Genomic DNA, 27,728 nt, shown 5'->3' on the forward strand with positions numbered 1-27,728 from the left:
TTCCATTTGCATGATACACGTTGACCAGAACACTGTTTCAGGCTCTCTATCAGCTAACTTCAGCTACTCAAGATTACACAGAATGACGGCTGTCTGAAGCTTCTCTGTGGCCTGTGGTAGACCAGGACTGTCATTAGGCGTATTTTCCTGTCAACTCCATAGCCACCTCTACTGTACTATGCCACCGTAAACCTGTCCCCTTCCCTGGGTGACAGCCTGTTAAAACTTTTCTACCAAACTTGTCATCCAAAACCTTGGTTCAGGGGGACTTTCTGTTAGTCTTGCCATTCCTTGGGGCTTTACTTGGAAGACAAGACACAGGTGCTTTCTATGCTTAGGTATCCCCATAGTGGAGTATCTCAGAGTCTCAGGACTCTGCTTTCCTTTATTAGGATTTACTGCTTTCCTTTATTAGGATTTACTGGGTGACGTCTGTATCTCCACAAGACTCTTAGTTCACTGGGAGCAAGGACTGTGTGTCTGTTTTCCTCACGTTGTTGTCTGGCACATAATTGGTAAATATTTATTGAATGAACAAATGAATGACTCAGTACACTTGTCCCTGTCCTTGTCAAAAACAGTCTTCTGTTCAGTATTAAATATTTCTGATGGAAGTAACTTCTTGCTTTAATCTTGGTATACAGAGCATAGCACATGGATTGCAAGAGGTGAGAAACAACAACTTGAGAGAAAAGGAAGACAGGACATGACTTAGTGCAATCAAAGCAGAATTAACCATTGTCAGCACTTACAGTGGGGACGGAACCTACTTTTCTAGTATCAGAAACACATAAAGAAGTAAAACCACTGAAAAAGAATATATTTCATAAACATCCTTCTATGCTCCAATAATAGTCCCTGCAAGACTCTTTTTTTTATTATTTGTAGGTCTTTTTGACCACAATAAATACACAATAGATTTTTGTTATATGATAAATTATAGTACTGGGGAGGTGTTAAAAACCTCCTTTGAAAACTACCTCAAGGCTATAGTGCTAAGAAACTGTCCCCAGTTATCACTCTGTGAGAAATTTTGCTGTTTGAAGTTATATCTGAGAATGGAACATTTCTCTCTTGCCTAAAATTTTAAGCCCAAAGGGTTTATTTGATCCAGAGAAGCAGGTTGGATTTACAGCCCAGGTGCAGAACTTTAGATAAGGAGTTTGGAGACATAGTACTATCCTTGTAGTGTCCAAGGAAACTTGAATCTGCCTGTTACCCGATGCTGGTAGTCGGACTGCAGTTCCTAACAGGACTGTAAATGTTTTTAATGGGACCTGGTGAGACCATGGGACACTTCCTTCAAGTGACTGCTGCTTTCTTAGCAATAACTTCCCCAGCCCTGCTTCCTTCCATCTCCCTCATGAACAAAGATCTGCGATACTCAGTTCAAAGCTGATTTTGCTTCCTCTACTCCTTTCCTAGAATTAACTCAGGGCAAGTTTGTATCTCATTAAAATCTCCTTCTAGTGTTTCCTCTTACTGAGCAGCTCCACGGTTCCCCGTGGCAGTTTGCCTTTCTGCGTGTTCAACTTGACTCAGATGAGCTTACTGATTTTAAAAAAGCGCTTAGCTGACTTTGTGCTTGCAAAGCAGACGTTCAATAAATGTAGACTGGGGGAGAGAGAATAAATTCATACTGCTATTATAAGCAACAACTAAAGTAATGCTTATATATAAGCAACGCGGTCCTACACTCTAAGTCTTATAAACCCAAAGAATCTACCGCAATTCCACCTCTGAGAGATGAAGAGAGCGGTGCCGGGCCGATGGTCCAGGACTGGAGACTCACGTCAGCAAAGGCTTCCTGTCTCCCAGAACCCGCGGGCACCGCCGCGCCCTCACCCGCAGTGAGCCCGGCGCGCGCGCATGCGCAGCACTCGCGGGCCGCGCCGCCGTCCCCGCCGCGCCGGGGTTTACATCCGGGTCCTTAGCTTCGCGCTCCGAGCGCCGGTTGGGGTGGCTCCGCGGTGGCCGTGTGTGGGCTGCGCCCGCCGTTCCAGCGTGGGAAGAGCTACTGGGCCAGCCGGTGAGTCCACGGGCATGGGCGAGGAAGGGGAGTCGGGCGGAGACCCGCTGGTCGTTGCCCCCACGGTGGGCTTTATGCCGGGATGGGGACGCCGGGCGGGTCGGGGTCCGGGAACCTGGAGGCGGGGGCCTGATGTCCCCAGCCTGGCCGCCCGCAAACCTGGCTGGTCGTCCTCTTCGGAACTGCGCCTCCGGGAGGGGTTCCCTGTCCTCTCCTCTTTCGCGGCCTTCTCCTGTTGTTAAAAATTCCTGATGGTCATCCTGGTTTGCTTGCCTTGCGGTTTGCGGAGTGATGGGGCGCAGCTGGCAGGCGGTGGAAGCAGGTTCGCAGGGCTCCTTCCTAGTCGGGGCTTGAGCGATCTTTTCAGGTCAGGTGCAGTGTGCTGTAGGGCAAAAGCTCGGAGCAGCAGGGGCTCTGCAAGTCTAGGTTCTAGATTTTAGTGCAGGTTCTAAAAAAGCTGTGTAACCCAAGTCGTCTAGAAGTCCCCACCCAGCTTTAAAGTTCCGAGATTTGTGTTCGGCAGCCCTTTCTCCGGGGGATAAACATCCAAAATGAATCAGCACCAGAGGAAGATGAGGGAACGAGTGGTGCTGTGTCATTTTTTGAGTGCTGTCGGGTCAAGATGCTGGAGAATGGCTCAGGGCCACAGTAGTTTGGATCTCTGAGGATTGCCAAAACTGGAGGAAAAAAACACATTTTTTTTTAATCTGACAAATGTGACAAAAACTTCCTACTTTCTTCTGGGTGAAGTGTTCATTTGGGACTTTTGGAAGTGAACTCTGAGCTCACCGACAAGCTTAAGAAAACAAAACGTGCCTGTACTTGGCCTGAGAGACTTTCTTGAACCTCTCTGCAGTGAAGTCATCTTGCATGGGGTTCTTTTCCAATGTATCCTGAGTGTAAGAATCACCTGTTATATTTGTAAAAGTGCAGATTCTCAGAACCCCGTTTCAGATCTGCTGAAACACCATGTCCAGGGAAAGGGTCCTGGGAATCTTTTTTAACAAGCATCCTAATTGATTCTTACTTACAAGGCACTTTTGAAGCCTGTGTCTTTCAGTCGGATAGACCCTCCATTTGTTTAATAGCTTTATAACTTCTGAGTTACAGTTTTCTATATCTGAAAAATGAGAATGATAGTTCCACACCAGAGACTATTAAATGAGTCTAAGCCCTTTGACAGTAGGATCCTTATGTTAGTCATTTTTGTGTGACCTTAGTGCTTGATAATTAATAGGCCCTCCCTCACAAGTGTGTTGAATTGAGGAAGGAAACAGCAAGCCCAGAGCACAGAAGACACTTGGAACGCTCTAAGGCCCTTCCACCTCCTCATCTTACAGGATTTTTTTTTTTTTATTTGTACCAATAGTCATTTTGCTGAATGTTAGAAATAGGTATGTGTCTTTATGACCACAACAGCCAGGAAATGTTTCTGATTCTTTCGTGTAACTTTGAAATTGTTTCTGGCATTAGATTATTGATGAATTTAAATCGAGGCCAAGTCCATTTGTTGGACTGAATTTATCACTTACTGTGTAAATTATTGTCTGTAAATGCTATTTATCTCGTTACTCTGCCAGAATTTTAGATCATGGTGATTGCAATTTTTTGTTGTTCTGCCAGCATTCTACATTGTTATGTTCTTAAGGACATATTTAGATTACATATATTCATTGTGATAAGACCTACTACTCCCATTAATGTAAAAAGTTGACTTACTGCTGTATGTAAGGTTTGTGGGTACAGAATTCAGGACTGCTGAAACCATTTGTAAAAGGATTGGTGTGGGTGACGGATCTATTTAAATATAAAACTAAGAATTCAAATCTGGGAATTATGGTTGTAGAACACAGTATAAATGTTATAAATCTTGACAATATAAAAATAATATGTCATACAGAAATCAGGGGATGTGAGGAAGTGTAAAAATGCAATTTTCACGTCTTTCCTGGTAGTTGGTCAATCCTCATTGTCTAAAATGGAATCATATAGTTTTTAAGTGACTGTGATCTCTTAATATTTTTATAACATTTTTTCTTAACCTTAGAATATTCTTTTAAAAACTGAAATTGCTTTGTGTGAAGAATTTTAATTTTCCCCAGAGATCAGCAGTTTCTTTAGTTTATTTTCTTTTGCTTTTGTTGAATGCAGAAATAATTAAATGTTAAGCTTTTTGTTAAAAATAGCATGTGTAGTTTGATCCCATTGTTAGAAATTATTCTATATATCGTATTTATACGTGTGCATTAGATAAATACCTAGAATGATGTATAACTGATAGTAATGAGTATTATTTCTGGGTGTCAGGATTTGGGTCAATTTTTTTTGGTACCTTTCTCTAGTGATTGAGATTTTTTAAAAGTGCAGGTATCATTTTATAGAAACATTATTCAACAAAGGGAGATTTAGTTATTACATCATTCATAGGGGGAGTTCTGGATTTTACTAAGTAACCCGAAAGTTGCTGAGTAATCATTAATACCGTTAACTTGAAATCAATAAATGACTACTTCTTTGTTTGCCTTTGGTTTGGTTTATGTTGCTTTATATAGTATCCTTATGGAGGCAGTGCAGTGTGCTGTCTTTATAGTAAATTTGCCTTGATATAAATTTTGGCTTTGTCACTTAGTAGCTGTGTGAACTCAGGAAAATTGTGTGAGTCCCTCTTCTCATCCAAAACAAGATGTGGTGTTTACGTCAGAAGATTGTTGTGAATATTGATATATGTGCTTAAATGACCTAGCCCACTGCCCAGAACCCAAGGTCTGTTCAGAAGAAAACAGCCATTATTACTGTTTTTAAAGCACAGGTTGTATTTGTATACATGCATGAGGTTCTTAAGTAATGTCCTTCTTAAAGCCATCAGTGCATCACACTTCTGTTTGACTGTAAATTACTTACAGTGCTTTGCAATGGACTTTTCTCAGGTTTGAACTTCTTGTCCTGGAAGCCGTGCATCACCACAATGAGGCTTGTAATTCTTGATAACTATGACTTGGCTAGTGAATGGGCAGCCAAATACATCTGTAATCGCATCATTCAGTTCAAACCTGGACAGGACAGATATTTTACACTGGGTTTACCCACAGGTAATCACCATTTTTTCTATATTAGATGCTCAAGGTAGTGGGATTGAAGTGTCTTCCTTAGTAAAATATGTTTCCTGTTTATTTCCTGCCACATCACTGATTTAATGTATTAGTACATAAAGCCGAATGTATCAATACAGATACAGACATACCTAGTAGCTACATTTCATTCCTATTTTCTTTGTTAAAATTCTGTCTCGCCTACCACTCCAAAATGCAAGAGAAAATATCATAGCTCAAGTGATGATCGTAGTATTTTTTTGGTACCTTTTTCTGGTAGTCTTTTGTTTGTATTTAGGGATGTTGCTTTCACTGTTCTTTAATTTCTTAGTAGATCAACCTTGTTATTAATCATTAAGAGATACCCAAACTATGTTCAACAGAACTCTTGATTTTACCTCACATGCCTCAGATTTCTCTGATTATTTTCTATTATAGAAGTATCATAAAAATTGAAGACTGGTATGTCTTCATGACAGGATACATGTAAGCATTAATTGTGTATTTTATTGGATTAAGTTCTCTGTTAAGGTTTTTCCTAAAAAATAACCAAGTAGTGTCACTGACCTCGTGGTACTTTATTTGATATTGTTGACATCCACAGGAAAAGAGTATCAGAGCTGCTACTTTCTTGGTGACTGCAAGGTATTTATTCTACACCCTAATTCTTGGTTTCCTTACCTTTAAGAAAGATAAGAAAATTCATAGTTCACAAGGCTGTTTTGAGGCTCATGTAAGATAGTGTTTGTGCAAACCCCTGTATATTGTAAACTCTATATAAATTCAAGGTTCTTATAAGTGTGTTTTGTTTAAACAGTATTTTCTCCTCTTGCTCCTCCCCTCATACATGCCAGTTACAGAAAATATACAATCATAATTTTTTTCACTGGCATAATTTCCATGAAAGGTCCTCTTTAGCTTATCAGGTTGATTTTTTTGTTTGTTGTTTCGCTTCTTGTTTTTTAGACAAGGGTAGTAGATCTTGGTTAGAATGGCAAAGAAAGACTTTTAATAATTGTGCATACCTGAAATGGGCCCCCTCAGCACCCACACTTCTGGTATGTGAGCCCCAGTGGTTGAACACAACCATGCATCAGCTTCCATACTGTTAACCTGGGCTATGGTCAGCCCAACTGCCTTAATCACTTTGTCTTAATCATGATATAGAAATAAATAGTAATTTGTGTGTAGGGGCAGAATGGCTTCAGAGTCATAAATGCCAGCAGAGTTAAGCATGTTTTTATGTATTTAGATGTACAGCTCTTGCTTTGTCTTGGATAAAGAACTGCCCAGTGATACACCTGCCAAAGGTCTATCTCTGGAATACCTTTGTTGACATTTTCTACTTTTCTCCTTCATTGACTAGTGACAGGGTTAATCGTGCTCCCTCTCTATCCCCCGTGCTTTTGAAATTTGAACACACATTTCTGTAATTGTGGATAACATGCTATATTGGAATTATGCCCCACCAAGCACAGTTCTGGGGAGTGTCTGTTCACTGTATATTTATTGAAGTGATGGTGACAAGCATGACATTTAAGAGCCTGCATGCTGTGGGGCATGACCTGCCTCCCAGGTGCATTCCCACCATTCCCCACACTGAATCATGGCAGGCAGACTAGACTGTAGTTCATGGAACAGGCCTGAACTTGCTGGCTTTACTTTCACTCGTATTGTTAGCATACCATACAATAAAAACTTTGTGAGCTCTGGAAGCAGACAGAATCTCTTGAATCTCTGGCTTCACTGTCATGTGTGTGATATTTGGCACATTACTTTATCTTTTTGACCCAGTTATTCCATCTTCAAAATGGGAAAGATGATGCCAGTATCCCAAACTTGTGAGATTTGCGTTTGCTCAGGTATGAAACACCATAGCATTTAGCACATGATGAGCATACAGCTGTCTCTTCTCTGAATCTCTTCCCACATCTTTTTTCTATTTTCAACTACAGCTTACTCCATCGTTGAATTCCACCTCTTCTTCAACACTCAGTTGAAATGCCAACTTTGATCCTTCCTCCAACAAGCAAGGCTTTTCTTTGATTCATTGTAGTTCTCCAGACTTCTTATACGTTACTTATAATAGTTTTCCCTGTTATTTTGTACTTGTCTGTCCCTATCTTGTAAGTTCTTCTAGGGTAGAAACAATCTTAATCTTTATCTGAATCATAATAAGGATTTGCTAAATTAGTTATGTGAATAAATGAATATTGGAAGCAAATATATTAAATTGACGTTTCTTTAACCAGTTCAGCCTGTACCATATTTTCCATTATTTTTTCTCTTCAGCCACTTTGATTAAAAAATAGAAAATGAATGTATTTTCTGTCATCACAATTGTAATAACTTCTGATTTTTTTTTAGTTATATGTCCTTAAATTAAGGGGGAAGTCCTGTAACTGTTCTCTTGACACTGAAAGATAGACACAGGTTTGTTTATGCTTCTAAAAAGGAGGAAGAGGGAGGAGATTTCTTCATCTTATAGCCAGATTTCACGTTAGTGGGCTGTAGTTCTTTCAGAAGGAATTGAAAAGTTTGACCAGATAAATTTTAAATTGTAATTTCAATTTAAAACAATATGTATGCTTAACTTTAAGAAAATCTATTAGTCTTCTGTTCTCTGAACCTATGTGATATTTATTATTTATAGACACTTCTGTTATTCTGTCATCTTAAATGAAAGGCGATCTTTTTACTACTCTAGAATTTCCCTTTTTTTTTTTTTTTTTAATTTTGCCAGAGGCTGTCCGGTTCTGTCACACTCTGCCTGCCTCTTGATGAGAAATTTTGTGTACGGGTGTTGTGTTGTGTCTTGTGATGGTGGGTGGACTAGGAATCAATCCTCTGACCAGGACTGGGTGGGCTACGTTGCTTGTAAGAATGTAGTCAGTCTAACCTTTGAATTTGCAGTTAAAATGAAAAAATACAGCAAATTTAAAAAACAAAGGGAGGCCATCCTCAAGTGGGTGAATTCGTCTTTCCTGTGCATATTGCGCACTATCAAACATCCTAATTTTATAAAACACTAGTAGAGCTCAGATGAAGTACCCAAAGCCAGTATTCCATTTCCTAGAAGTAATTTTACTTTGCACATTTTAGCTGACAACCACTGACAATAACAAAATTAGAAACAGGAGCTTTAGTTAAAAACTTACAGGATTAGTTTCCTCACTCAATCCTTGCCGCCTTCTATTTTAAAATAGGGGCAGTATTTAAATTTAGCTGTTTTCCCTTTTAATTTCATTAAATGGTCAACGCTTGACCTATTTATGTATCATTTATGCTACAAATCCCTCTCTAAATAAACATTTTTCTCTAAAGGTGGGATCTTTATTTTTCTTTTAATTCAGATGTGCTCTCTTGAAGTTTCTAATCCTGGAATATACAACATTAATTCCAATATCTAATAATTCAAGTATAATTTTTCCAAACTGTTATTTCTGTAGACAAATTTCTACCTTTATTCAACAAATTCTACTTTACTAAAATTTCAGAGTACCTTGTAAAGAGTTTAATTCAACATATGTTTTTTATTTGAATAGGTACTTAAATTAATACTTGTTTGCCTAATAAATTAGAAATGTAGAATATCATTAAATAAGAAGAGAATAAGGTTAATATAAAGTTTTTAAAATTAGATTTTTCAAGTTATGTTAAAAAATGGAATCTTTATCTGTTCTAGGGAGCACACCTTTAGGATGTTATAAAAAACTAATAGAATATCACAAGAATGGAGACCTTTCTTTTAAATATGTGAAGACCTTTAACATGGATGAATATGTAGGTAAGCTATATTATTTGAATATGTTATATTTTAAATAACATGAATATATTTTGAGAATATTAACATTACTTAAATATTACTTAAATTTGTTTTGAAAGTAATATGAATATATTTCTAGAGTATAATGTGCTACCTTATGGTGAGGTTGGGAGGTTATATAAAAAAATTATGTTTTTCTGATGACAGCATGACATAGTGGAAGGAATATGGGACTAGAAATCAGAAGATCTGCATTCATCTTCAGCTGTGCCACTTACCAGTCTTGTAACTTTGAGCCAATTCATTCACATTTCTCATTGTCTCTTTTTCTTTTTCCCTTAAGGCAAAGTTAAAACCAGTGTTGTTGTGGGGACGTATTAAGCAATATGTATGTAAAAGTAATTAGTAAAATATCTTTCAAATATAAGATTCTTTATATTTGTAGCTGTGAACCTTTCATAATTTATTGATGGTTAACTTGCTTAACTGGAGAGATCTGTGATACATACAAACTCTGTGTTAAAATGTAAGTTTTATAGAAATACATTTTTAATGGTTGCCTGCCATTAATGATTGCCAAAGAACTGTTGTGATTTAGTATATCTTGCATACAAATAGGAAGTATAGAGGAGGCATGTGGATCAACATTGCAGGTGTGTGGCCAGTTAATTTATGTTGAGTTTAACAGATAAATCAATTTCATTGGTGATAATTTTGCATTTGAGAAGTGGAGTATAAGTGATTAAATGCACATGAACTAGACTTCTTTGTTTTAATTTTAGCCCTTCTGTGAGCTATGTGACCTTGGGAAAGTTACTTTTCTGTGTTTCTGTTCATCTATAAAATGAGAATGATAATAGTATTTCTGTATATGTTGGACAAATTAATTCAGTTAACATATATGTACAGTGGTTAAAATAATGCCTGGCACATAATAAGTATATATTCCATATAAGAATGCTTTTAAATTGCATATACTATAGAAAGATTAAATATTTTGAAAATCATTTATGGCTTAATAAGAAAAGTAAACTTTAGATTTATTTCTAGAATTAGTTACATTTTTATTCATTAACTTTGTATTTAGGACTTCCCAGGAATCATCCTGAAAGCTACCATTCTTATATGTGGAATAACTTTTTTAAGCATATTGATATAGATCCTAGTAATGCCCATATCCTGGATGGAAATGCTACAGATTTACAAGCAGAATGTGATGCATTTGAAAAGAAAATAAAAGAAGCTGGAGGAATCGATCTTTTTGTTGGAGGTATGTAAAACATTCAGTTGTTAGTATTTGTATTAGGTATTTTAAATAAAAAAATCTTACCATTGTATAATGTAATGGACACCTATGACTGTTTATAGCACCCATTTATTTAGCTGTTGATTTCTTAAAATTTATTTTCATCAAAAAATAACAATGTTGCAAGTTGGAATTGTTTAGATTATGTCTTGAGAAATAGGTCCTAATCCCCACTAAATTCATCTAATTACCTTATTAAAATTGACAGTTTACCACATCTTATAAAATAAGCGATGCGTTTCTTTTCCTAAATGATACTTTTACTCTTTTACTGTTTCTTTAAAACTCCAACCCAGCCTTCTTATCACATTACAGCATTAATCTCAAAAAGTTTGCATGTAGAACAGGTAGATTTTAACATTTCTCTACGATCATTTAAATAGCTTCATTTCACTAAGAAGTTAGTTAAGAATGTTGTAAGAGATAATCATCAGCCTTTAGTCATTATGAATTAAGCTGTATAAACTCTAAAGTAAATAAATGTTTAATTAACTAAACTCCAATTGAAATATAAATGTGTATATATATGCACACACAAATGTGTATATGTGTGTTCATGATCTACTTTTGAAAAGAGGTGAAAAAGTTTCGTCCTTTGTAATGACAGTATGTCTTCTGTCATCGGTACGAAGCATCTGAATAGTACAGTGTCATATGAACTTTAAGAAACCAAAATTGGTTTTTCCAGAATCTTTAGTATTTAAACATATTAAAGCTTTAAATGAATAAATATATCTATCTATCTATCTCTCTCTCTCTATATATATATATATATCCAGTAGGTCTGGCTATATATTCTAATTAAGTTTTTAGAAGACTTCTCAAAATTATATGAATTAGATCTTCAGTGGAGCTGTATTGAGCTTAATTTATGATTAAGGTGGCCAAGTACTGTTCAGGTGTTTGGTTGCCCTTGGGGAAAATTGGGTTTTACAGCATACTATTTTAGCCACTTACTATCTGTATGACCTTGGGAAGTTTATTGAAGTTCAGTATAATTCATTTGTACAACAGGATTAATATAAATTATTCCAAATTTATGACAAATTAACCATGTTATAACATATTTTATATATGTTATATGCCTTGTGTGGTGCTTGGTATGTAGTTGGCATTCTATTAAGTGTTAATCTACTCTGTCTCTGAAGTATAGATTCTGAAGTAATTTTTCCTTAGTTCATTGACTGTCTTGCTTTTTTACCGATTTACCTCTAAGGGTAACCAACAAAATTAAAATTTCTCTTTGGGAAAAGTGTTATCTCAGCCTAGCAGAACTTGTATCAGTTAACTTTCTTGCTTATATGGGATTGTTTTTATCTGAGCAAGAATCCAAGTTAGACTGCTCTGCTTTTCAAAATAGAAAGTATCTATGTTTTAAATAAAACTTGCTAATATTACTTCAGTATTTCTGGAAAACATTTGCACTCCATTTTTGTCCATATGGCTCAATTCAGAGATAATGACTGTTTGCACATACCAGTATCAAGGCTAAGGCAGTATGTATTTGAAAATGTTTGAGTGCTGTGCCCATGCATTTTTTAGATTTTCTAAACTCTATACCAAATTTAAGTAGAATTATTATAAAATAATATGCCTATCTTACTTTTTATCAAGTTTATCTTATTTATGTCAAAAAATAGTTTCACTGATTTAGCATTATACAAAACGACATGGTAGTTATTAGAACTTCGTCATTAAAAATGGCTGTATGAATAATGTATTTTTTTGCTTCTTTATTTGAGGACCTTTTTTTCCCTGTTAATTTATTGACCTTACATAAGGATCTTTGTGATAAATCCCTTGGGGACTCAATTCGAGGAAATGGAATTTACTGGGGGGAAAAAACTGATAAGAACTCTTTAACTCCATCTTGTCCTTTCCTTTTGCCTCTTTTTAGAAAACAGTTTAGCTTAATGTAATGTTTAAGGCTGAATATCCCTTTTTTTTTTTTTTAAAGATTTCTAGTAGAACTTTCTTCTTTCCCCAGAGCTTTAAGTCACTTCTTATTTCTTTTTAGCTAAAGTTTTCTTGATTTTCCTCACAATAAACTACCTTAGTTTCTCCCTTTGAAACTGATGGAGCATAATCATGATTATTTATGTTTATTACTGACTCTTACTACTAAAAAAGAACTTTACTTTGTTTTTTAACCAATTTTTGTCTTAAAATTCCTGTAGTTCTCCCTTGCAAAAAAAAAATATATTAAGAGGATTTCCTTTCCTCTTCCATTAACACCTTCACTGTAAGCTCGTGATGATCCAGGGTGCAAGGTCTGACATTTTATATTTATCATCCAAGGGACATATAATCGTGTATAGGGAAGAGCTGGCTATTGCATTTTCTTTGAACTTTTTCCTGTTTAGGATACCCTATTATTGGATGTGTACTCATGAAAGAATCTCATTTGATTCTTTGCCTTTGTTGATCTAGGTTGTTATCATTGGATTTTCAAGATAAGGCTTGGTATCTGGGTCTTACCACTTACCCTTCTTTTGTTCCAGGGTTTGGTTAATAAAAACACTAAGAACTGAGCCAAATGGGATCAAAATATCAGCTTTATTAAAGGTAAAGTTGGATTAGAGGTTGCAGGTTGGGCTTGAGGCCAGAATGGGGTTTCCTACGCCTCCCCTCTGTACTGGAAACAGTAGGATGAGAGAAGAGCTCAAGAGTATAAATCCACCATTGCTCACTCCCGGGAAGTGGAGCAGGAGCGCCCTTCCCTCCATACAAAGGAGAAAGGAGGAAATACATACTCTCAGAGTTCTCATTCTTTGTGATGACAAAAGTGTTGAGAGAAAGAGTAAGGTGTATCATGCAATTCCTGATCCACTCCCAGCAATGAAATAACACAAACATGGAAATCTATAAATAGACTCTAAAGGCATTATTAATTTTAAAATCACCTTAAGATAATTTGTGTTTAAAACGTAAAAATAAAAAAAGACAATGAGGAAGACTTTAACCCTGTACTTGGGTTACATGATTAGACTTCTTTGATTTGCAAGTAACAGTAATCTACTAGAGGGACCAAAAATGAATTCATTGGAGGGATTCTAGGGTAACTCACAGAATTAATGGAAGAGTTGGAAAAAACAAGTCTTTAGAAGAGCAAAAACCAGGGAGCCTCAGATCACCAAAGCAGGGACTCACTGACCCTCTCCTGCAGTGCTGTCCTCAGATGCCTCAGCTCCGGGCGCCTTCTTTCTTTCTGTACCCCTGGTCAAGTTTCAGATTTCTGGAGAGAAATTCTGATTGTTTCCACGTGGGACAAGTACTTTTCCCTAGACCACAACAGTTCTGCCTAAAAGAGACGAGATATGGAGTGTTATAACTGATCTGGCCCCTGTTGTGAGGGGAGCAGAGCAGGATGGAAGGAGGGAAGAACTGTACTGCACATACCAAAGAATAGCAACCAGCTATTCATTTATTCAACCATTACTTAATGAGGGCCTCCTGTGTGTCATGTTTTGTTCTAAGTGATGAGGATACAGAACTATATGAACACTGAGAGGACATGCAATCCAGACTCAGAGGTTTTAGAGATGTTTCATAGAGGTGTTGGTATCTTAGTTTAGACTTAAAGACTGAATTAAGAATTAACCGTGGTTTTTAGAGTTCATAATTATTTTCAAGAAAATTTTACAAAGCTTTGTAAAACATTCTGAACATTTAAAAAATACAACTATATCAGGAAGCTCAATTGTTGATACTTACTCATGGTCATTAAGGGAATGTATTGACCCTTCTCTGTCGTGAACCATTACTGGTAATTTCAGCTCTGCTGTGCACATTGTATGACCCAGATCACCAGTGAGACCACTAGTATTGGTCTTTGAGGATTTCCTGTTTTTCCTGGAACTTTTATTTTCCTGGTTCATTCCTTTCCTCTGTATAGAAATATTAATAAAAATATTTGGGCAGATGTATACTTAAGAGGAAAAACAACAGTTTTACAGAATAGTTTGAGAGATATGCATATCTGTCATTTAAAACTTAAAAGCACCTACATAATAATGGAAGCAAACTGTATATATTAACCACATATAGATCTGGCTTTATGTCCCAGATTAAAAATTGATCCTAGATTGTTAAAAATTCCTAGGTTATGTTGTGCTTTGGTAGTTCATATATGCTTCCTAAGCTTTTCATTTGTTCTTCCTTCAAAACCTGGTTACTCTTTGTCATATTTTACCTTCTTGTAGCCTGGGAAAAATTTGTTAGAATTGTGTGTTGAGTCAATAAATATATATATATATTATTAAATATGCAGAATATGATATTTTGACCCAGAGAACTTGTAGGTTTATTTTTTGATTGAGGTTGCCAGAAATCTGACTAGCTAGTATGGTACATATGTCTAAAACTTGATTTATTTATGCCATAGAATGTTGGTTTTATAAAAAGATTTGCCTCCAATTTCCTTCAAATAAGAAATGTCATATTCTTACCTATATTTTAGAGGCAGTCCTAGAACAGTACAGTGGGTCTCCTTAAAGCAGTGTTTTCAAATTGGGGTTGTCATGCAGTGTTAGGTCAGTGAAATCAGTAGGGCCAGTCACATCCAGCATTTCCCTTTTGTACGTCTTGTTAGTGAAATGGTCTTGTATGGCTCCTAGTAAGGGTAAGTATTATTTCATGCAGTTCTTGTTTTAACTGTATTTATATGTGTACTAGATTGCAGTGTCAAGTGTGTTACTTACCATAGGTTACAGTCAGAAAAGTTTGAAGAAAACTACTGCCTTAGATAGTATCTCGTCCAATCTAGACATTTTTATAAGTGAGGAAACGATACCACAGGGAGATCCAGTGGTTAATTGCCCCAACTAGACTAGAACCAAGCAAGCTAAAGTATAAGTATAAAGACCACTGGGTTAGGAATCCAGAAAATTTAGATTTGAGTTTTGTAGTACTTGCTAAATAGTTACCTTGAACAAGTCATTTATTATCCTTGAGCATCGAAGTTTCCTTTTGAGCTTAAAAAAAAGTGGAGGGGATAAAGCAAATAATTATGCCTAATCTGACTATATCACAAGATTGTTAAATATGTATATGTTGTTGAGATGATGCATGTGAATATGCTTTATAAACTATAAAGTATCACTATGTAAAAGTGATACTCAGTTTTGCTACTGTTAGAATCATGCTAGCTCAATGCTCAGCATATGGAAAATACTGAAATACTTGTTCAATCGAATACAGGAACAAATATTTTAATACAGCATTAGAAATTCAGCTATCAAATAAAACAAGGTAAGCATGTTTATGACTATCTATCTTTGGTCTTAAAATACGTTGAACTTTGAAAAATCTTACTTACTTTATGTGAGAAACCTTATTCACTTACATATATATGTGTGTGTATATGTATTTCTTTTGAAAGGAATTGGTCCAGATGGTCATATTGCTTTCAATGAGCCAGGATCCAGTTTAGTATCAAGGACAAGATTAAAGACTCTAGCAATGGACACCATTTTGGCAAATGCTAAATATTTTGATGGAGATTTATCGAAAGTGCCAACTATGGCTCTAACAGTTGGTGTGGGGACAGTGATGGATGCTAGAGAAGTAAGAATTAAATGTTCTTTGATGTATTCCCTTTGATGTGTTTAGATTTTGGAGAAAGTACGGAGTTGAATAAGTGATATTTTGGTTGCATCCTATTTACAATATAAATTGTTCTCTCGCTTTCAGTCATTTCTGCCTGTCTCATTGCCATGTTTAGAATTCAACTAAATTAAGTCTTTGGAGCTGGAAACTAAGAATTAGGCACCACCTCTTTTGGGGTACTGCTTCCACTGCTTCTTCCTGTTTCACAATTTGAGGTCCTAAAATCACACTGAAAACCAGCAGAAAAGGAACCCCTCTAGGGCTGGATCTGTTCTAAATTTGGTATATTTAATAAGGCAAGTGCTCTGAACAGTAGACTCTGCCTAATTTTTAAATTTTTAACTGGGCTGTCATTTCCTCTCCTGGGAATAACAGAACATATTATAGTCGGCTCATGATTATAAGTGGTTAAATTATAGAGGAACCTGAAACTCCATTCCTTTCTGGCAGCAGGATTGGACAGGTTCAGAGGACAGTACAGACAAGGTATGATGAATAATTAACTGATTTTGATGTAAATATATTTAGACATGAATACACAAATAGAACTGTCATTCAAAATATAGACGTTTTTCATCTAAAAATCATTGGTATATAAAAAAAGACCTTTTAAGGACTGAAATTTCATAGTAAATAAGAACAACTTAGAGCAATCTTATTTCTAAAATATGAAAGCTATGCAAATAGATTTCTTCATTTAACAATATTTAATTTGTAGTGTAACTCTTATCCTAATTCTTAAGAGTTAGCAGAGAATTATTCAAGTACTGATCTTTTTTTCTTTTGTTCAGTTTTTCTAGTAAAATTATATGATGCCATTCACCTCATAGTGTTCATTCCCAGTGTGATTATAAAGAAAATCATTGTGGCAAAACTACAGGACTCCATCATTTCCCTAGTGGTTTTAATGCTGATTTATTATAGCATTTTTTAAAAAATTGAACTGTAGTTGATTTACAATATTGTGTTAGTTTTAGGTATACAGCAAAGTGATTCAGTTATGTGCATATATATATATTTTCAGATTATTTTCCATTATAGGTTATTGTAAGATATTGAATATAGTTCCCTGTGCTATAAAGTAATAAACCTTGTTACTGTATGTTTTTTATATAGTGTGTACCTGTTAACCCCATATTCCTGATTTATCCCTTCTCTCCCATAAGTCTCTCTGTGAGTCTGTTTTGTAAATAAGTTCATTTGTATCATTTTTTATATTCCACATATAAGTGATGATATAAAATATTTGTATTTCTCTTACTTAAACTTTCTCTAGGTCCATCCATGTTGCTGCAGATGGCAACCTTTTGTATTTCCAACTAACTCCTTCTACTTACCTTGTAATTACCTTCCCTCCCCTTGGTGAATAGCAACACTCTCCCTGAAAATTATCTGAACTTTAAACACGTGTGTCATTCTCAGCTTCTTCTTCTTCATATCTAATCAGTCACCAAGTCCCCACCATTTAACAGATAACTTAGAGATAAATAAGGACTTCACACTGTCTTCTAGTCTGTGTCAGTCTGTCAGTGATTGTTGCAAACCCATCCTAACTCTTGGCTATCTCCGTTTTTTATCTATTCTGTACTCTATATTACAGGCTCAAGTATTTTTTCAGAAACATACTTTAGTTATTATTCATGTATATAATAAAGTCTTGATTCCCTGTTATTTCATCACAACATGACGTTTAGCCTCTTTGGCATAAAAACGCTCTGTATTACCAGATTTTGATCAGTTTTCAGCCATTTCCTTTCATTTCCTTGGGTTCCAGCCTTAGCAAATTTCTAGCTTTTTACTGACCACCCCATAGCTGTCTCATATGCCCCTTATGTGATGCTATTCTGCTTATCCTTAAGACTTGATTTGTGATAGGAGCTGCTCTAAAGCTTTTTCATGATAGAAATACTCTCCTTGAGAATAGTGGAGCAGATGGAGTAGAACTAATCACATATTGTCAACATCAAATTGTGTTCTGAGCAACTTTTTTTCAGTTTCTGCTTTTCCAGATATTTCTTAATTCTCAATTAAAGGGTATATATGTCTTACTGTAGTTAATGATATGGATGCTGGAATCAGACCCATTGTTTACATAGTAGCCTTACTAAGACCTTGGTCAAGTTACAGAATATCTGTGCCTCCGTTTCCTTATCTGTAAAATATGAATAAGAATAGTATTTATTGGATAGTGTTGTATTCAGGAGTTAAATGAGATAATTCAAAGAAAGTGCCAAGTTCAGTGTTTAACTCTGAAACCACAAAATCATATTTTAAACTTTTGAAGTAAATTAAACTTGAGAAAATATCCATTGTGCAGCAGTCACTAGATGTAATGTGTGTTAATATAGCTTTAAAGAGACTTTTCAGGTGCTAGTATAAGGACCTCTGCCAGACTGCATCATAATCACTTAAGGGACGCTGATTCCTGGGTCCTAATTCCAAAGATTTTAAATTAGAAGACAGGATACAGTAAAGAACTTGAATATCCTATTGTTTTTTTTTTAAACTCCTCTGTAACATATAGATCAATCTTAAGAAAAAAAAAAACTATTAATATCCCACAAGGAAAACTGATTAATAAATCCATTAAACAGTGTTGTGCTTACCTTATTATATCAAGCATTGTTAACTTAAAAGAGAATGCTTTTAATCATAGGTGATGACATTAACTCTTCAGAGTCTAGATCTCTATACTTGTGAACAAGAAGTATCAATAAAAACAGTAGGAATTCATATATGAATGCATTCATGAGGCTTTGACAGTAATCAACATAATAGCTTCAAAATGAGAAATACATAGTGAATCTTGATAAAAGAAATATAGTAGTATCTGGTTCATTAATCTTTAATTTCCTCCCTGTTTTAGAATGTCTGGTTATAAAATATGCAATGCAGAATTTTTACCTTGTTACAGATATTTTAGAATTAGAACCACCTTAACATTCATTTTTTTTGACAACTGTAATGAGAAAAATGTTTAAAATTTACTGCATTACATAAACTGTTTAATTTGTAAAATAGGTTCAGTTTACTGCTAAAAATGTTAAGGCTCAGACACATATACACTCACTCATATCTGTACATGCTCTTTGAATTATCTCATAGGCTGTTAGGGATCTGGGACCAAGAGCTTGGATTTTCTGTTTATATAAGGATAGTTTCAGTCATGTGTGCTTAAAGGGCAGCTCCTGCATCTGAGTACATCCTGAATCCTTCTTTAAATCTAGTTTTATTCCAGGACAATTTTAGATAAGACACACTCAATGAAACAGTCTTCAGTTTCCCATCTTAAGGTTACTTTTAAAATATCTGTTATTTTAGAGTCTTTGACATGTCCAAAGTAATGTCTATTACTTATTTGGACTAGAGCAATTTGGTATCTGATTCCTGGTTATATTTATTTTTTCTTGACTTGTAACTCTGCTTTTGCAAAACAGCCCTTTTGTTTCTTTTTCTTCATTCTCCCATGTCTCTTCTGCACATCAGTATTTAATGTTAATTATCACAGGCATTATGGTATATTCAGTAATACTTCATTACAAACAAGGTACTGTTTTACTTTGTTCAACCAAAAGAAGAGATACACTTTGTGCTTGCCTGTTACCTGAAAGAATGGAAATAAATACTTTAAACTATGAAGAAAAATGGAGCTGTTTATTTTTATTTTAACCCTCAGAAGAATACTGGTGCTAAAGTCTTTGTTTAAAAAAAAAAATACAGAGCTTCTTAGTCATTTGGAACATGTTTTAAGAATTAATTAACAAGTAATGTTCATGGTTTTTCAGGTAATGATCCTCATAACAGGTGCACACAAGGCATTTGCTCTCTACAAAGCAATAGAAGAAGGAGTCAATCACATGTGGACTGTTTCAGCTTTCCAGCAGCATCCCCGAACTATTTTTGTGTGTGACGAAGATGCTACTTTAGAATTAAGAGTTAAAACTGTGAAATACTTTAAAGGTGAGCATTGAAATTTCAAGAGCAGACTGGGAAAATATTCCACTGTAGATGACAAGTAAAGTGTAATATTGTGGAGTCACACATACTGCACTGTGGCCTGTTGAAAACTGGCACTATGGTGACACAGTAGTCAGTTCTTTCAAGGAATAGAAACATCTCACTTTAGATGATACTAGCTTTCAGAGTAGTTTCCTAATATTTTTTCTTGAAGAAAATCTCTTCAATCTATATTTTCAGTAAATGTTTCTTGAAATCTAAAATTTAATAATATTTTACTTTCATATTGAATATATAATAACCCCAAAGGAAATGCATATATGTCCTTTCTAGTTTTTCCCTTGTTTACCTGTCCCACCCCCTACCCCCCCAGCTATGTTTAGAACAAAATCAGGGGATAAGAGGGGTCGCCCACTGTCTCATTTAATCTTCACAATTTCAAGTTTTTGTCATATTTAAATTTATACTGGCTAAATTTCAGACAGCATGGAATGAACTCTGCAGGTAAGCAGGAAGTCTGATTTCCCTGACTTCTGCATGTTTATTTCCCTTTTGCTTCTTCCTGCAGGTTAGTCCAGTAATTCTTAAACCTGGTTCCTTACTAGGTTATATATATAAAACCACATGTGCTTGATGTGATAGGTGCTTTAAGAGATTTTCAAGGAAACTTGACTGCACTCAGATTTAGACGGTATTCTCTGCTAAGAGTCTGTTCCATATATAAACACACACACATAAACAAGCTGTATAAATTAGGTACTCTTTACAAGGCACCTGTACTTATACAGCTGATATGAAAATATTATATAATTAAGTCATATCTATAGGTCAGTAATCACAAAGTATGTAGTATGTATACTGCTGGTATTGTAAGAATGAAAATATATGTATTTTAATCTTATTCTAGCAACTAGGTGTTTATTTAATGTGTATTAGAAAATATACTGAACCAATCAAACCTGTATTTCATAGATATTACTGCTTTAACAAAGTCAAAAAAGTTACTATACTTTATTGTCTCTAAGACACATCTTTTTTCATATTTATCTCATCTAAAATTGGGATGTGTTTAAAAGCAGTATATCATAGCATATCTGGTAGCATGTTTCTTAGTGGTAGATAAAATAATGGTGTAGCTTACAGTTTTCTACATCTCATATTCATGAAATATAGTATATAACTTGAAAATTTTAAGTCAGTTTTAAATTGGAAATTGGTAACTCACAGTTCACGTAAGTGTATGAATATGACAAAAAAAATCTTGAACGTAATACACAAATGAAGTTTGGCAAACAATGGAAATAGTCTAATTTTTTAAACAAAATTATGATATGTATAGAGTTTAGTATTTACACTTACCTGTTGTGTGAGCATTTTCCTATTTTACTAAATATTCCTCAAAAGCATTTTAATGGCTATATTGTAATAGACACATCATGATTTACTTAAATGTTTCCTTATTGTTAAACACTTAGATTACCTCTAGTCACTTATATATTTATCAGTTTTTTACCAAGCCACAAATATATCAAATAAAACTGAAAATGTTAGCTTCTTCGTAATCTGACAGATAAAAGCAGAGAACAGTTCAGTGATGAGTCGTGAGTAAGACAGAGCTCTTACATGGCATTTTACTTATAGATTTTCATGTAGTCCAGGTTTCATCACAAATACTGGATTCCTTGAAAAAGTTAGTAGAAGGAATCCTCATTATCCACATATTTTAATGCCAATTTTGAAGAGATTCATTCAACATTGCCATTTTCTAGTATGAATAATCCCCATATAGACCCCTGTACTTGTGTGATTTTGTTAATTTATCTTTATCAGAAAATGTTCACATTTTAGTGAAGTAAGTATTTAGTAAGATATTTAATAAGAGCCAATACTTACATGACCAGGTACTATTCTAAATGTATTACACTTACTGATTTACTTAATTCTCACAATTCTATGATGTGGATACTCTTAGAATCCAATTTTTAGATGAATTAACAGACTTACTAGGGATGTTAAGTGACTTACAAAGTGTTTTCCACTTTGGAGCTGTATATATTTCTGAAGAGATTCAGGACATCAGCCTCTGTCAGGATGCCTCCTTCAATATGGAGAAAAATGGAATTGAGATACTATTCTGAGCTACAGTGTAGACCTCATTTTACAGTAAGATATTTTGATATAGGGTAACTATTTGTAAATTTATGCATGTTATAAATGTAGTTCGATACATTTGTCATATCGTTATTATTGTATCACTGCAAGGTGCACTGGAGGAAATGAATCCCATAGTATCATCTGTAATTCTTCAAATACTATTCACATCACTACTCTTTTTTCTGTCATTACTAAAAAGTGTCATTGGGCACCTTAGAGGGTTCTAATTATTTTGCTCCTGAAGAAAATCGACGTTAACTACATCTAAAATAAGGATCATTAGCAAATCGAAGTTTACTTCAGTATATACCTTTTGAAAGATATAAGTAAACCACAGGAAACATTTTAATAATTCATTTTATTAGTTCTAGTTTTTTGTTTTTGCTTATTTAAATAAAGCCTATGTTTTATGTCCTCGAGATAATATATTTTCAAGACATCATCATTATCTATGGTGAACATGTTTTTTATTTTTTAAGACCCTCCTCCAATAGTTCAGATTGAACCAAAGCCATAAAATCTGTATTTAACTTTTCTTCTCAAAACATGTCAGAATTTAAGTAGCAATTATTTTTTATCACATTCTTTTATAGAAAATTGTCAGTCTCTAAGTCATGATAAATTCTTGATTTATCATCCAAAAAGCAAGTACTAAAATTTCCAAAATTATTTCTAGTTTAGAACTAGCTTTATCTTATGTTTAAGTTATAGCCAGTAATTAGGTTTTTTTAAAAAAAAATTTAAGGAGTTTGATTTTTAATGTTTATCCTGATGTTTTTAAGGTATGTGTTTTTAACCTCTAATATATTCTTTCCAAGATCAAACTTTCAGCAAATGATAAATTGTGTAAATAGCATGATCCTCTGAGAGCTGATACATGCGTCTTCTAAACTACACGGCTGAAATTACCATTGTCTTTGTTGTCCCCTCTCTTTGGTCTCTCCAATCTGCACTTTGCTGCTTACATACTGGTTGTTGAAAATGGATTAAACTTTTCAGTTAAATCTTGTTTTAAATAAGGGAGAGATTTTTATAGTTAAATAGTAGTTGAAGAAAACTTTAATTGAGCTGAAGGGATTGAGAGCCATGGAAGGTGGAGAGCATTTAGATTATAAGGAAATTGCATAATTAGCAGCACAGGATGAGCTAACACAGTAACAGAAAAAGTTCTTTGTAATAGAGAACAAAGCGTATTGATAAAATGGGTCTAGGTTATACTTTAAAAACAAAAGGGAATGTATAGATTAAGAGCAGAGAGGCAAATCAGGGCTCACGTTTTTGGGGTCATAGACCTCTTTGAGAATCTGGTGAAGACTGTCCTCTGAAAAATGCTCATGCGTGTACATGTGTGTGTGTTCATGTGCACACACACAAGGCTGTATATTAATTAGGGAGATTCCAGAATTCCTTGAACCTTTTCTAGCTCTAGTGTGTTCCAGGAATCTGGGTTAAGAGTCCATGATACATTTGATTTCTACCAAATGGACAGCTTCTAATTGTTATCAGTCTGAGAGTCAGGGATGGTTTCAGTATTTATTGCTGTTTTCCTGCATTCTAAGTTTAACTTCTTTGTTATGTTTCAGTATGGAGTGTTTGACTTTTTTAACTTAGTACCTTAGATTTTTTTTTTTTAACCTTGGGAATCCCAATATTAGAATGTAGACCATAGGTAAAAGGGCTAGTGCAGGTGAAAACTAGCCTCCACGATGAACACACAGAGTACTCACTGACAGAATGCTTGTGGATTACTTCTGTCCTGGCTTCCCTCAGAACGCTTGCATTTGAACATCCAAGAGCTAATCTCGTCCCTATGAGGGTGTAAAGTTAACAGCAGCCTTTATAGCACCAAAAAGGTACTGGGGGAGGGAGGTTATTAGTCTGAGAAAAATATTCTTATCATTTTTTGAGCAAAGAACAAATGCCAATAAGTCAGTATATTTCAAATCCAGCCTCCAGGATAGTTTGCATAAGATAGTCTAATGAATAAAATACTCATTGGTTTGTCCACATATTCATGGATTTTTATCACAGGCTTTTTGTCTTCAAAGCACTTCTAAGCATGTAAGGGGGGTTATTTAACTTTATGGAAATGTCATAGAAACATTCAAGTATTAGGACATACAAACCAAACATCATTATAAGACTTTTATGCACTATGTTTAGTACATTGCTTTCTGTTTTGAATCTCTGAACTGAGATTACTCCGTTTCACAAATAGGGCCAGATAGCCAAGTGGCTGCCATACACCTGAGGTGGAGGCAGAACCAATCAAGCACTTTTATGCTTCGTTTGGTATTTTTTTATATGAAGATTCATTCATTTCCTTGGTTAGTTGTGTTCCTTGTTCTGTCTTCAAACTTTTCCCATTACTCACTTTAACCTTTTGACCCTTCTTTCCCTCCAGCTGCATGGAAGGTTTAACTAGTCTCTCCACAGTCCTACCTCCAAGACTCGAAATTCATCCTCATCCTTAAGCATCCTTTCATGTCTAGTTATTCTGCCAGTGCCCTGGATCCCTTTCTGCCTTAAGGACCTTGAACTACAGAATCTCTGTCTCCATCCTTCCTTTTTCTTGTCTCCTTTTTATCAATCTATATTCTAGGTTCATTTTAAATTTAAAAAAAAGCTTCTAGAGGCCATCTCACTGAAACTTCACAGATTTTCTAAGGTACATGTTCATTGAACTTCCATGTGTCATGACCTTTACAGACCTAGGACTTCAGGCAGTGAACTGAAGGTCCTTCTCAGTTTCTAGTTGGAGACATAGTAGAAAAACATTTTCTAAGACTAAAAATTGCTCTAAAGAAAGTGAAATAGTAATTCATTGTAGGATGACATTTAGGCTGAGATATAATAAGCAAAAAGGAGACAGTCATGCTTTGCTCAGGGAGAAGAGCATTCCAGGCTGAATGAGACAGCAAGTATAAAGACCAGGCATAGAACCAAGCTTAGACCTTCTGAGGTGACAGCAGCAAGGCCAGTGTTTAGTATAGCATATAAGGGGGAAAGTGAGAGGATGTGAGACCAGAAGGATAAACAAAGACAAAAGAATAAAATCCAAGTTATTTTCTAAGTGACCAGAGCAATTGGAGAATTTTAAGTAACGAAATAGTATGATGTAGTCTTTTTTAAGAAATTAGATTGCCTGCTGTGTAGAAATTCTATTATGGGACAGAGGGAAATGATGAATGTAGGGTATTGAGTTGGTAGTCAGAGAGACAGTGAAGACAGTGGCTTTGACCAGGGCAGTAACTGTGGAGATGAACAGTGGCTAGTTTGGGATATATTTTGAAAGTAGTGCCAGGCTGAATTAAAAAGGGAAAGAAAAAATCAACAGTGAATTTCAGTTGTCTGGCTTTAGCACCTCATTGAAGGGTAACACCATATACCAAGATTTTTAAGAAATGGTTTAGAAGGGAAAAAATGGGTCTTAACCTTGTTAACAAGTTTGAGGTGCTGACTAGACACTGAAGTAGGCTGGTAAGTAGTTAGCATTCTCTCTTTCAGTTACACTAGAGATTATTTCTCCCCTCCTTTTAAGACTCTTCTGGTTTTCCTCTTACTACATATATACTTTAGTGCTCTTTGCATGTCACTTTGCTTATCTCTTAAAATTGGTTCTTCCCCAGTTTGGATTTTGCAGTGCTTTTGCAGCGTTCGTGACAAAGAACATCTTACTAACTATAGTACCTTGTCTCCTTGATCCAGAAATCTCATTTCCTAAGAACCACATCATGAGTCCCTTTTCCCTGGCCAACATGTTCTTAATAACCTGGTAAATTTAACTGATTTCTTTAAACTACAAAATATAAAATCTTTAGTTCACCAATGGGAACAATTTTTTTTTCCTTGAAGAAATACAGTACATGTGCATTTAGACATGAGTAATGAGAAGATACTTCCCAAGAAGCTTTAGTAAGGACAGTTTATAAGTATACCAATTATAAGATGAAATTTAAATTTACTTGGAAATTAATATTTAATATGTTATCTTCTATATTGTTTTAGTAAACCTCTCCCAGTGGAATCTGGTAGATTAACTGCTGGAGGGTCAGACTCAGCAGACTTTTAGATGTAATTAGGCAGTATTCAAATTTGTTACCTTGTCATGCTGAAGTTCTGAAGACAAGAACTCCTAATTACAATTATCCCAAAGGACCTGTACCCATTTTAAATCCATGTTTTCATAAGCTGTAAGTTGGTATTTGCTAGGTAGTTAAAACTTAACATTCTGAAACATTCCTATTTGCATATTTTAAATAAATTTAACTTTTGTTATCAGATGGGAACCAATATACTGCTTATTAAATTTTTTGTATTCTAAAGTAAATGAGATGTAGTTCAAAATGAGAAATACAACTAGAACTGTGCTTTTTTTTCTTTAAGGTTTAATGCATGTGCACAATAAACTTGTGGATCCACTATACAGTATGAAAGAAGGAAATTGAAGGAGATTGGATCAAAATTCTGCTTGAATGAACAGAACACTTTTATACATAGATGAATTTTCAGCTATGCAATATAAAACTTGGGGAATTTTTGAATATGTCATTTTTGAAGTCCAATATCTATATGTTAAACATTCCATACTTAGAATGTGTCCATTTTATACTAGGGTTTAGGAAAAGTAATTGGCTCTCTCAATTGATCAGCTATTTGTTATTATAAAGTACAGAAGCCACATAGCCACTCTATAAAACAGCACAGAAATGAAATGTTTGCCTGTTTACAAATATTAAGTGATTTTAAAGGTGAAGATTCTGTACATCAAGTACCTTCATATGACTACAGAGGCATTCTTAGATTTTAATTTTTTAATCACAAGAATACCCTTGAAGCCTTTCAGGTATCAAACAACTGTCATTACAAGTCTTTACTTCTGGAATGCTATCTTTATATTTTCTCTGCATCACACACAAGCTTTCTGCACGTGGTTGCCTTAGTTGTCTTCCTGCAGTAGCATCTGGACATCAGAAGTCCAGCTATATAATATTGGTACAGAAAATCTGAGGAAATGACAGTGCCTAAAAGTACAGTTTACACCCTTTTGGAAAGTATATATAAGTGCGTGTTTTTTGTGCACCTTCTTCTATAGCACTTTTTTACAAATGTGCTCTTATTTTTATTTAATGACTTGGGTTCATGCACTTGTAAGTATTTTGGCAATTATGAGCTTTATACTTAGCCACACATATAGGGAATTCTTTTGAAGAAAATTTTCTGATTACTGTTAAACTTCATAAACAATTAGCTTTATTCCTTATATATATGTCTAAAAGGATAATATGAAGTATAATATAAAAGGAATTACTGTAAGCTATTTTAGATTGCCATTAACTCGCATCATTAAATTGCAAATAAAAGTATATTGTTTTCTATCTTTAACTCAAATAAAGCTTATAATAAACAAATATAAGTTACCTAAATTTTATTTTCAGAGGTGAAATTGAAAACATACATCTAAGAGACTGTAACAATTCATAGCAGCTCTGTGCCGGAATATACTTTTTGTTGTCATCATTTAGTTAGGAGATTTAAATTAAAAGACAATGTCTCTGTTTCTGATTTCTTAGTTGTGCTCCTTGGGGAGTTTAAAAAAAAAAAAAAAAGCTTCCTTTTCCTCTGCATATTTTGCCTTTTCTAAGTCTATCTAGTAGACAAAGCATCACTTACATGCCTGCTCAGTTGCCTATGTGATTGTATTTACAGTTAAATTCCTTAAAATATTTAAATAGCAAATAAATTAAAAAATAAATAAAACTGTTAGGACAAAATATGCTGCTTTAATTCTAGATAATGAAGTTCTAGTAGTCATAGTGT

General features: G+C 34.8%; 2 protein-coding genes across 8 annotated transcripts in view; one reads left to right on the top strand and one right to left on the bottom strand.

Annotated features, from left to right (window-relative positions):
- The first annotated feature begins 1,897 nt into the window (after window positions 1-1,897).
- GNPDA2 (glucosamine-6-phosphate deaminase 2) lies at window positions 1,898-27,471 on the top strand. 2 transcript variants are annotated; one of them, XM_006198092.4, is made up of 7 exons: window positions 1,898-2,029; window positions 4,957-5,118; window positions 8,804-8,905; window positions 9,972-10,154; window positions 15,571-15,755; window positions 19,583-19,757; window positions 26,295-27,471. In XM_006198092.4, the coding sequence occupies exons 2-7, from the start codon at window positions 4,995-4,997 to the stop codon at window positions 26,354-26,356; spliced, it is 831 nt and encodes a 276-aa protein (XP_006198154.1). In that variant the 5' UTR covers window positions 1,898-2,029; window positions 4,957-4,994; the 3' UTR covers window positions 26,357-27,471. The 2 variants fall into 2 exon arrangements, with proteins under 2 accessions (XP_006198154.1, XP_031543418.1); XM_031687558.2 differs by lacking the exon at window positions 4,957-5,118 and having other exon boundaries at window positions 1,909-2,029.
- The window catches only part of GUF1 (GTP binding elongation factor GUF1), a 38,599-nt gene continuing 22,965 nt past the window's right edge, over window positions 12,095-27,728 (bottom strand). For 4 of the 6 annotated variants that reach the window (XM_072944630.1, XM_072944612.1, XM_072944622.1 and 1 more), the window contains exons 19-22: window positions 23,636-23,716; window positions 21,780-21,852; window positions 13,905-14,077; window positions 12,095-13,491 (exon numbers count right to left, since the gene is read on the bottom strand). The gene's annotated coding sequence lies outside the window, so the exon portion shown is untranslated. The remainder of the gene's footprint in view (window positions 13,492-13,904; window positions 14,078-21,779; window positions 21,853-23,635; window positions 23,717-27,728) is intronic. The other 2 variants (XM_006198091.4, XM_072944632.1) reach the window with 1 other exon arrangement.

The sequence above is a fragment of the Vicugna pacos genome, chromosome 2 (assembly GCF_048564905.1).
Source record: "Vicugna pacos chromosome 2, VicPac4, whole genome shotgun sequence".
In the NCBI taxonomy this organism is placed as follows: Eukaryota; Metazoa; Chordata; class Mammalia; order Artiodactyla; family Camelidae; genus Vicugna; species Vicugna pacos.